The sequence below is a fragment of the Nerophis ophidion genome, linkage group LG11 (genome assembly GCF_033978795.1).
Source record: "Nerophis ophidion isolate RoL-2023_Sa linkage group LG11, RoL_Noph_v1.0, whole genome shotgun sequence".
Taxonomy (NCBI): domain Eukaryota; kingdom Metazoa; phylum Chordata; class Actinopteri; order Syngnathiformes; family Syngnathidae; genus Nerophis; species Nerophis ophidion.
Window position 1 is genome coordinate 55,663,661 of NC_084621.1, and position 12,236 is coordinate 55,675,896.

Here is a 12,236-nt window from a genome sequence, read left to right on the forward strand (position 1 = left end):
CTCGCCTTAACTGCACTTTCTTGACACAAGGATTTAAAGAAGAAAAGATGAGAGGCACATCATGTCTTTGCATCTGAGGGGGCCACAAATTAAGCATTAATCGGTGATAGGCAATGTTGGATTTATTTGTGCATCGCAAAGTAACGTATTTGAGTAACAAGTGATTTATTGCTGTGATCGTGATGCTTAGGAGAAAAAGGATACGTTTAGTTTTTGCAATTGATTTCCTGCTACAAACATCAGCCTGTCATCTACATTTAGTATCTGCAGTTGTTTTTGTTGGTGTAAAGTTCTTATTTTGTCTCATTGCTGAACAACATGGAAACACATTCCCGTGTTTTCCTTGTATGCTGTTGAGCCTACGAAACATTTATTCAGCTAGTTTATTAATACTATTTTCTTCGCAAATAAAACTAAAGAATATTGTGGTCATCCGTGTCGGATAAAGCACTTGGCTTTCCTGAACAACAACTAAGCTTTTAGTTTCTGCTATGAAAATCAACAAAGAAAACAAGCTGCATTGGACCAACAATGACAATATTTATTACTCGGACTTAACATGATGTTAATTTAAGTTCACAATCAGGTCGATGTGGTTATATTTAGGCATAGCAACTACAATATAAGTTAAAAGAACACAAACTAATGCGAGCTCTTGTCCTTTCTTTATGCTTAGTTCTGCTCCCTTAAGTGTTATTTTTGACTTGCCGTGGAATTATAATTTGACTGAGACCAGCCTAATTTTGTAACTATTTGATGTAAATATGCCAGATAATACAAGAAAAGGTAAAGACATAAATATTGCTGGCACTGCTGTTTACATTCATTGCAACCGTGATGCATACATCTATTGTAATGTGATACACACACACACACACTGAATATATATATATATGTATATATATATATGTACACACATATATACATACATACATATACACATACATATATATATACATACATATATACTAGGTCTGTAAATCTTTGGGTGTCCCACGATTCGATTCAATATCGATTCTTGGGGTCGCGATTCGATGATATATTGATTTTTTTCGATTCAACGCGATTCTCGATTCAATAACGATATTTTTCGGATTCAAAACAATTCTGTATTCATTCAATACGTAGGATTTCAGCAGGATCTTCCCCAGTCTGCTGACATGCTAGCAGAGTAGTAGATTTTTTTTTAAACTTTTATAATTGTAAAGGACAATGTTTTATCAACTGATTGCAATAATGTAAATTTGTTTTAACTATTAAACAAACCAAAAATAAGACTTATTTTATATTTGTGAGAACATTGGACACAGTGTGTTAAGCTTATGAGATGCGTTGCAAGTGTAAGCCACTGTGACACTATTGTTCTTTTTTTTCTTTTTCTTTTTATAAATGTCTGATGATAATGTCAGTGAGGGATTTTTAATCACTGCTATGCTGAAATTATAACTAATATTGATACTGTTGTTGATAATAGTGAAGTGAAGTATATTTATATAGCGCTTTTTCTCAAAGTGACTCAAAGCGCTTTACATAGTGAAACCCAATATCTAATTTTTACATTTAAACCAATGTAGGTGCCACTGGGAGCAGGTGGGTAAAGTGTCTTGCCCAAGGACACAACGGCAGTGACTAGGATGGCAGAAGCGGGGATCGAACCTGCAACCCTCAAGTTGCTGGCACGGCCGCTCTACCAACCGAGCTATACCGCCCCATAATATTCATTTTTGTTTCACTACTTTTGGTTTGTTCTGTGTTGTGTTTGTGTCTTTATTGCAGTTCTGAGTGTTGCTGGGTCAGGTTTAGTTTTGGAATTGGATTGCATTGTTATGGTATTGCTGTGTATTGTTTTGTTGGATTGTTTAAAAAATATATATATATATTTTCTTAAATCGATTTTTTAAAAATGAGAATCGATTCTGAATCGCACAACGATTTCGATTCGTATTCGAATCGATTTTTTCCAACACCCCAATATATACATACATACATGTATATATACATACATACATGTATATATACATACATACATATATATATTATACAAATATACACATATACACACATATATGTATGTGTGTATATATATATATATATATATATATATATATATATATTAGGGCTGTGAATATTTGGGTGTCCCACGATTCGATATCGATTCTTGGAGTCACGATTCGATAATATATCGATTTTTTTTATTCGATTCGATTCTCGATTCAAAAACAATATTTTTCCGATTCAAAAGGATTCTGTATTCATTCAATACATAGGATTTCAGCAGGATCTACCCCAGTCTGCTGACATGCTAGAAGAGTAGTAGATTTTTTTTTTTAAACTTTTATAATTGTAAAGGACAATGTTTTATCAACTGATTGCAATAATGTAAATTTGTTTTAACTATTAAACGAACCAAAAATATGACTTATCTTATCTTTGTGAAAATATTGGACTGTGTGTTGTCAAACTTATGAGATGCGATGCAAGTGTAAGCCACTGTGACACTATTGTTCTTTTTTTTATTTTATAAATGTCTGATGATAATGTCAATGAGGGATTTTTAATCACTGCTATGCTGAAATTATAACTAATATCGATTCTGTTGTTGATAATATTCATTTTTGTTTCACTACTTTTGGTTTGTTCTGTGTCGTGTTTGTGTCTTTATTGCAGTTCTGAGTGTTGCTGGGTCAGGTTTGGTTTTGGAATTGGATTGCGTTGTTATGGTATTGCTGTGTATTGCTTTGTTGGATTGATTAAAAAATATATATATATTATTTTTTTTTTTAAATCGATTTTTAAAAAATGAGAATCAATTCTGAATCGCACAATGTATTCGAATCGATTTTTTCCAACACCCCTTATATATATATATATATATATATATATATATATATATATATATATATATATATATAAATAGTGTATGTGTGCGGAAAAGGAAATCCTGATTGTTCTTCCACTGAAATGAAGACAAAATTGTATTAAGTGATTATCCTTTCATGCCAAGAATACCGAAAAGTATTGGACCTACTCTTTTTATTTTTTTGGTCTTCTTGTATTGGTTTGGGTATAAAGGGCAGAGGCAGTGAGGCTCAGTGTCCAGTAAAAAGTGTATTATATTTATGGCTTTATTTTAACTTGGTTGTTTTCTTTTCTATTTCTTGTCTGCAGGCATGAATATTATTATATGTGTGCTCGTTTTTCTGGCTGCCGTGTCGAGGGTCTCGCTGAGTCTGCCCTCACAGTCCATTGTAAGTGTTCTATACTGTACAGTAAATACACACACACACACACACACACACACACACACACACACACACACACACACACACACACACACACACACACACACACACACACACACACACACACACACACAGCAATAATGTGGAAGGCAGATTATGTCCAAATGACTCTATGTTACTGTAAGGATGGTCTGCATAAGAAAAAAAGATTTTGCATGTATCATTTTTATTGTATGTTTGTTGTTCGTCCACAATCAATGCTTCATCGCGTTGAAATCAGCTTTGATCTCATTTTGCAAACGTATTTTTTTTAAATTATAAAATATTTATAATATATTTCTGTATTGTATGTACATTTCATTATTGTTTTTTGTGGTCACTTTCATTTTCATCACACAAACATCATTTATCAAGCAAGCACAGCAAAGGTCGAGAAAGCAGAGTCAGCAACATAAAAGGAAAGAAACATGAAAGAAATCAACGTCAATTTGAGCGAAACCCGAAAGTTTACGGGCCGTCGTCCCGAAACAGATTATATTTTCTTTTGAATGTCCAAACAATGAAAATAATTGCATTGTTGCGAACACTAAAAAAGGGGTCTCCGACTCTCATCACTGTTATTTACTTGGACAATAAGAAAAGAGCGGTAGGCTATTTGTGTTAATGTATACGACAGACATTTAATTGTACTTTTTTTATGTCAAGGAGTGCGGTCATTCTCTTTATTCTATGTTGTGGGAAGTGGTCATTAAATAGATGCATAATGTCTGAATATAAGTTCTAAAAAAAATGTGTAGACAGTATTTTTGAACCTTTTAGTGAGCTACTCAAAATCAGCTACATGCTGGTGACCCCTGCTCTAACTCATGGTGTTGGAGCCTATTTATATTATTTATTTGTTTATGGTTTTGACAATCTAATTCAATAATGCCAATGAAGATGTTGATTATTTATTGGATGTTTTAGATGAATTATGATTTGTTTTCAGCTGCTCACGCTCCTCCTTGTGGGCAACTTCCTCCTATAATTAGGAGGACAGCACAGCTGGGCGCTGCCTTTGTCTGTCATACTGAAGGAGTGAGGAGTGGTATTGTTTGTTTACCACTAAATAAGTTTATTTTTGATTATATAGAAAGTCAACCACGGTGAATATGTTTTGTTTGTGAAAATAAATGATCAATAGTTTGAATCTGGAAGTATCTGCGCAAGTGCTTATTAGGAATTTAGTGTGTCATGAAACCTCCTCCTCAAGGCTACTCTGCAATCTTTATTTTTAGTTTTTCGAAACCTTTTTGGAGCCAGACAGAGTGGCCGTAACACATGGATTTACATGACAATAATGCTTTGTTGTTGTTTTTTACACTATAGGCTGCTCACATTCACATTCTTTTAATATCTTCCATCCAGAAACTGTTTCTACAGACAATGCAGAAGAAAAACGCATATTTTGAAAATATGCTTATTGACTCAGGAGGATACTCACCACATTTCTTTACTCATGTCCAGTCCCACAGTTCTGATAGTGCAGCTGTGGCATCAGACGGCCATGCAAACAACCACACACGCCAAGCTCGCTCTGCTGGTGCGCCTCCTTCCGGGCAGCTCAGCAACTCCGACCGAGCTCAGGAAGACGTGGAGGCTTTAAACACTCTGAGACAGCTACTGGCCAGATTCGTCTCCAGGAAAGGTGAGAGATCAGATATTTGATGAACATGGAGACAAACATGACTTGAAGTCTTTTCATCAGTCCATACTATACCAGTCTTCGTTATTTTTGTTCAATCCACACTCATGCTGTGCTGCAGTCCCACCATCTGGCATTTACCGCCTCACTCTTGCTTTGACACCAGGGGGTCTGGTACCAAGTGACGGTATCGCCGATAAGAATATAACACAGTAGGGTCCTGTCGAGCCATCAGCCAACAATCAGTAGCTGCCGATTTCTATGAAAAAGTATGTGATCACCATTGCTGGTTTTTGCATTTTAGTGGCGATCACACCATTTTAATTCCGCCGCTGACAAGCAGCAAGCAGCTAATTATGTATCCCCATACATTCTTTTCTTCTGAATTAATAAACATCTGCATTACGAAAAATAAACTGCACTTCTTGGTATCTTAAGTATCATTCATTATCATTATCATGTAACATCATTATCATGTAACATCTGCGGCCTGCTGCTGGCTCTTCCGGGCGGCGCGGTTGGCCGGGCTCTGGGGTTCCCGTCGCTGGCCGGCCTGGCTGCGTGGGTTGTGATATAAACAACTTTAACACTCTTACTAATATGCGCCACACTGTGAAGCCACACCAAACAAGAATGACAAACACATTTCGGGACAACACCCGCACTGTAACACAACATAAACGCAACACAACAAATACCCATAAACCTTTGCATCCATGACTCTTCCTGACTATATTTTACACCCCGAGCCCCCAACCCCGGCCACCTTATCGACGCACGGGGGGGGGTGCTAGTGGGGTGTGTAATATAGTCAGGAAGAGCCATAGATGCACATGACTCTGGGTATTTGTTGTGTTGCGTTTATGTTGAATGTGCAGCCAACACTCTAACCACCAGCCTATAGTGGAAAAACAGTAAAAATAAACATAACGGACTGAAAAATATCGTTCATAGTACTAGTATTAATCAAATAGTGATACTACCCTGGTTACAATATCGATATTGGGCCGCCTCTAGAAGATACTAGAAGATAGTGATTGAAGTTGAACCAGTAACATAAGATGTTTTACTCCCTTTTGTCTTGAACTCCTGCAGGCATGCCGTACCAAAGCAGACTGTCCATCACGAGCAGAGCCAGTGGTCTCGCACCCCAGCACAGGATAATGGACAGGGACTACGAGGGCTGGTTGGACTTTGGAAGACGCAACGCAGAAGAGTATGAATACTCCTAAAAGCATGACTTTAAATGCAAAGCTACGACCCTCAACATTGCCAAAAAAAAGATTCCCCCACCCCACCATAACGCACAGAGTGAACTATCCACAACAAACTCGAGCACAGTGCAGTATATGCTCTTATACCCAAAATAATTCATTCTATGGACAATTATTTGTGTTAAGTGATTTTTTTTATTTTTTTCAAATTAAATCATAACAATAAATTCATGAAAACCAATGTTTTTGTTTTCATTGAAAAAAATATTTATATTGCTGAAAATTTTTTTTTGTCCATTTTCTGTTTTGTTAAATTTACCATTGTGAACGGGTAAATACCCTCGCTTAATACACTTCAAACCTCCTAAACTCTGCGTTGTGTTTTTAATGATGGTATATGTTACATTATAACACTTGTACGTACTTTTTTGAATACTTTTACTTAATATTCTACTTTGTACCCTCGCTTAATACACTTCAAACCTCCTAAACTCTGCGTTGTGTTTTTAATGATGGTATATGTTACATTATAACACCTTATGTACTTTTTTGAATACTTTTACAAAATATCGTACTCTGTCCAATTTGGCTCATATCGACACACCAGCAAGCAAATCACATTAGCATCATGGCTAATTAGCTCAAAAGCACTCCTTAACTCACCTTCACAATAGGACTCATAAAACTGGCAATGTTAATGACACACAATATACAAATGTATTTTAATGAATACTTACCTGAATGGGGGACAGTGTGTGTCTTGGTCAGCTCCTGTTGGCATAATATAAACGACAGCATGTCAAGTTAGCATCGTGGCTAATTAGCTTTAACAACCCACAATTGACAAATATAAATATTTACCTGGATGGGGAGAGAGTATGTGCCAGTCAGCACATTTTGGCTCATATTGGTGCATTATAAAAGGACAGGAAGTCATGTAGCATCGTGGCTAATTGCTGGGTTACATATGACGTCACATCAGTTTTCTCCTTCGCAGCTTAATTCACACGCAAGTCAACTAGCGTGAGCGTAGCATTAAAACAAGTGAGAGTGAGTGTAGAGTTTGGGCAGAAAATTCCGTGTTGCTGTTCTGTTCTTGGGTGTTCCAGTCATTCAAATAGCAATAGCAAATAGCTTTCATAGAGTCCTGAAAGAAGGTACTCAAAGGTAATTAAGTCATAAAAACAAAAGTAAGTCAAGGAAATGGCTCGTAAAATATCCCTTTCATCCTCTTGTGGAATACTATCAGGCCATGCTCGTGTCTGCAGTGATGACTTTGTAAAATGTTTGAACTTTTAATTTGATTGAAAAACTTTCTGAGATTCAATCGAGTTTATTTTTATTATATTAGTGTTTTATAGCTGAACGTAAAGAAAGGACAAGAGATTGCATTAGTTGGTGTTCTTTTGCAGTTGCAATGCCAAAATACAAGTACTAAATATAAACTAACTTCATGTTCAGTCCTAGTAATAAATAGTCATTGTTGGTCCAATCCACCGTATTTTTGTTGCCCATTCATTTCCAGAACAGAAACTAAGAACTAAAAACCCAATATTTGTACACAAATACAATTTTATTACCAGAATGTCATCCAGTAACATTTTCAAATGTTTTACTTCAATCAATCAATCATCAATCAATGTTTACTTACAGTATATAGCCCTAAATCACCAGTGTCCCAAAGGGCTGCACAAACCACCACGACATCCCCGGTAGGCCCACACAAGGGCAAGGAAAACTCACACCCAGTGGGACATCGGTGACAATAATGACCTAGTGGGACGTCGGTGACAATAATGACTATGAGAACCTTAGAGAGGAGGAAAGCAATGGATGTCGAGCGGGTCTAACAATGATACTGTGAAAGTTCAATCCACAATGGATCCAATCCAACACAGTCGCAAGAGTCCAGTCCAAAGCGGGTCCAACTCAGCAGAGAGAGTCCCGTTCACAGCGGAGCCACCAGGAAACCATCCCAAGCGGAGGCGGATCAGCAGCGCAGAGATGTCCCCAGCCGATACACAGGCAAGCAGTACATGGCCACCGGATCGGACCGGACCCCCTCCACAGGGGAGAGTGGGACATAGAAGAAAAAGAAAAGAAACAGCAGATCAACTGGTCTAAAAAGGGAGTCTATTTAAATGTATATTATTTATTTGCACTAAACTTGGAACTACTTGAGTGTATATTATTTATTTGCACTAAACTTGGAAAAAATTTTATCCAAAGTTTTTTGCGGGATGTAATAGTGTGTGTATGTATGTACGCACACACACACACTATATATATATATATATATAAATATATATACACACACATACATATATATATGCAGATATATACATAATATAAAACACATACATTTATATATACATATATAATGAATACAAACATTTATATATACATATTTATACAAACATACAGAACCACCCACCGACCCACACACACACCCACCAACACACACATACACACACACACACACACACACACACAAACACCCATAATTAATCCATTAAAAGGCAAACTGGCATACAGCTCCTTTCTGAGCTGCCACCTTATCGTGGTAGAGTAGTTTGCATGTCCCAATGATCCCAAAGCTGTCTCGTCTGGGGGCTTCTAAGTCTCTCAAGACAAACAGCTCGAAGACCCCTGGAAAATCAAAATCAAGACCCAGATTTCTCTCGCCCGGACTCGGGTCACCGGGGCCTACTGTCTCCGGTGTGGCTTGTTAGCGAGCACCTGGTGGCTGGGCCTGTTCCCATGGGGCCCGGCTAGGCACAGACTTAAACGCTCACATTTGCAACGACAGTGAAACCTGGAGAGGTCTGATTGGTAGGAATGGCCGCCCGGATTTGAACCCCAGTGGCGTTTTGTTATTGGACTTTTGTGCTTGTCACAGGTTGTCCATAACAAACACCGTGGTTGTGTCATCGGATTTAGGGTCCCATGTTTTGGACACGATACTTGAAACGATACTTGACCACCACCTGCCACCTCAGGAGGGGGAAGCAGTGCACCGTGTATGGTGAGGATGGTGTGCTGCTGACCTCGACTCAAGATGTTGTGGACCGGTGGAGGGAATACTTCCAAAACCTTCTCAATCCCACATTCCCACCTATAAGTCTTCCTATGAGGAAGCAGTGCCTGGGGAATCTGTGGTGGGCTCTACTCTTTCTGGGGCTGAGGTTGCCGAGGTACCTAAAAAGCTCCTTGGAGGCAAGGCCCTGAGCATGGATGAGATCCATCCGCCTTGAGTTTCTGACGTCTCTGGATGCTATGGGGCTGTCTTGGTTGACAAGACTCGGACATTGGGGGCGGTACCTTTGCTTTGGCGGAACGGGGTGGTGGTTCCTTTCTTGAAGAAGGGGAACCAAAAGGTGTGTTCCAACTATTGTGGGATCACACTCCTCAGCCTTCCAGGTAAGGTCTCTTCAAGTGTACTGGAGAGAAGGCTACTCCGGATAGTCAAACCTCAGATTTGTCCTGGTCATGGAACTGTGGACCAGCTTTATCCTAACGGCAGGATCCTTGAGGGTGCATGGGATTTTGCCCAAACAGTCTACATGTGCTTTGTGGACTTGGACAAGGCATTAGACCGTGTCCCTTGGGAAGTCCTGTGGGGAGTGCTCAGAGAGTATGGGGTATGGGACTGTCTGATTGTGGCGGTCCGCTCACAGTATGATCAATGTCAGAGCTTGGTACGCATTGTCAGCAGTAAGTCGGACCCGTTTTAGGAGAGAGTTGGACTCCAACAGGGCTGCCTTTTGTCACCAATTCTATTGATAACATGTATGGACCGAATTAATAGGCGCAGTCAGGCTTCATCTGGCCATGATTTTCAGCTCTCACTGGATCGGTTTGCAGCTCAGTGTGAAGCAAACGGATGAGAATCAGCACCTCCAAGTCTGAGTCTATGGTTCTCGCCCGGAAAAGGGTGGAGCACCATCTCCGGGGTGGGGATCAGATCTTCCCCTTAGTTGAGGAGTTCAAGTACCTCAGAGTCTTGTTCCCAAGTGAGGAAAGAGTGGATTGTGAGGTTGAAGGGCGGATTTGTGCGGCCTATCGATTTTTTGTGATAAAGGAGATGAGCGAGAAAGCAAAGCTCTCAATTTACCGGTCAATCTCCGTTCCCATCTTCACCTATGGTCATGGGCTTTGGGTTATGACGGAAAAGTCAAGATCACGGGTACAAGCAACCGTAATGAGTTTCCTCTGTATGGTGGTGGGGCTCTCCCTTAGAAATAGGGTGAGAAGCTCCATCATTCGAGAGGAGCTGAAAGTGAAGCCACTGCTCCTCCACATCGAGAGAAGCCAGATGAGGTGGTTCTAAATCTGGTCAAGATGCCCCCCAGATGCCTCCCTGGAACATGCCGACCGGAAGGAAGCCATGAAGAAGACACAGGACACGTTGGGGACAATATGTCTTTAGGCTGGGCTGGAAACAACTCGGAATTCCCCGGGAAGAGCTGGACAAAGGGAAGTCTGGGTTTCTCTTCTTAGGCTGCTGCCCCCGCTACCTGACCTCTGGTAAGCGGAAGAAGATGGATGGAATACAGCTTCTACAATTTTATTGAAACAGAAATAAAAGATACATTGTGTATATACTGGTAAATAAAATATGTACTGTTTATAGTAAACATGTTAGCAATAGATTGTAAAGTCCAAACTGTATTAACAACCTTAACACGGCAGCAGCAGTCTTCAGTTCCAACCAACTCTGCATTCTCAAGCATGCACACATCTTTCTCCATTACCCTTGAAACGTACAGGTTTTCCACCAAATACATTCACAGCGAGGTGCATTCATTAACTCACAAATTCTGAACATTAAGGTTGGATGGAGAGCTTCCATGCTCCAACCACAAGCAGTTTATCGTATTTGGTGAAAAATACAAAAAATAATTTTGAATTAAAACTACATTATTTCTGAGAGAGTCATGAATTTATTAGACTTAGACCAAAAATTGCATTTATGGACCATTTATGTGATAATAAAAGTAAAGAGATGGATGATTTGATTATTGCGTTCAAGAGGAAAAAACTGATTAACAAAAAGAACCTTTTCAAATTCAAAAGCTTCATTACAAATGGAATACATGCAGGAATATCACTCTGTTCAATGTTTAAAGACCTAAATATAAGTGTATTTTATTTAATTTTGAAAGGCAGTTGTAAAAAATACACTGACGCACATCTAATAAATAAGCTCAGTCCGTAGGTTTAAAATAAATATACAATTTCATGGTATTGGTTGTGTAAAAATCTAAACATAAAAACATCTTTTGGATTAAGATGTAATCTTCAAATACCAGTGACAGGAATCCGAGCATTAGTAATAAACTATAGAATTTTGACCATGATTGCAGTACCATTTCTGGCCACATTAGTACATATGGCACCTTTAAGATTCATACACTTAGTTTTTCGAAGATGTGTGGAAAAAGTGATTCTAACAATTTAAAAAAAATGTTAGTTGCAGATGAGTAATTCACTCCTAGCCTAATTACTATCTAAATAGAATAGTGGGGAAAACAGATTTAAATGCTTCTTTCTTATTAGTGGATGTTTTTGTCTTGTATAACTTCTATGCATGTTGACAATGTGTCTCTTTCGTACCATCATGTGGCCATCCGTCCTTCCATCCATCCATCTTCTTCCGCTTATCCGAGGTCGGGTCGCGGGGGCAACAGCCTAAGCAAGTAAACCCAGACTTCCCTTTCCCCAGCCACTTCGTCTAGCTCTTCCCGGGGGATCCCGAGGCGTTCCCAGGCCAGCCGGGAGACATAGTCTTCCCAACGTGTCCTGGGTCTTCCCCGTGGCCTCCTACCGGTTGGACGTGCCCTAAACACCTCCCTAGGGAGGCATTCGGGTAGCATCCTGACCAGATGCCCGAACCACCTCATCTGGCTCCTCTCGATGTGAAGGAGCAGCGGCTTTACTTTGAGTTCCTCCCGGATGGCAGAGCTTTTCACCCTATCTCTAAGGGAGAGCCCCGCCACACGGCGGAGGAAACTCATTTCGGCCGCTTGTACCCGTGATCTTATCCTTTCGGTCACGACCCAAAGCTCATGACCATAGGTGAGGATGGGAACGTAG

At 39.4% G+C, this 12,236-nt stretch overlaps 1 protein-coding gene and 1 long non-coding RNA gene across 3 annotated transcripts in view; one reads left to right on the plus strand and one right to left on the minus strand.

Moving 5' to 3' along the window:
* Nucleotides 1-4,868, minus strand: part of LOC133562272 (uncharacterized) — a 37,931-nt gene extending 33,063 nt beyond the window's left edge. Inside the window, exon 1 of the long non-coding RNA XR_009808872.1 lies at nt 4,726-4,868. This is a non-coding gene — a long non-coding RNA (uncharacterized LOC133562272). The remainder of the gene's footprint in view (nt 1-4,725) is intronic.
* The window catches only part of LOC133562270 (cholecystokinin-like), a 292,686-nt gene extending 286,055 nt beyond the window's left edge, over nt 1-6,631 (plus strand). For both annotated transcript variants that reach the window (XM_061916295.1, XM_061916296.1), the window contains 3 exons: nt 3,169-3,248; nt 4,749-4,929; nt 6,022-6,631. In XM_061916295.1, the coding sequence (XP_061772279.1) occupies nt 3,169-3,248; nt 4,749-4,929; nt 6,022-6,158 (398 nt within the window). In that variant the 3' untranslated portion in view covers nt 6,159-6,631. The remainder of the gene's footprint in view (nt 1-3,168; nt 3,249-4,748; nt 4,930-6,021) is intronic.
* The last annotated feature ends 5,605 nt before the right edge of the window (nt 6,632-12,236 follow it).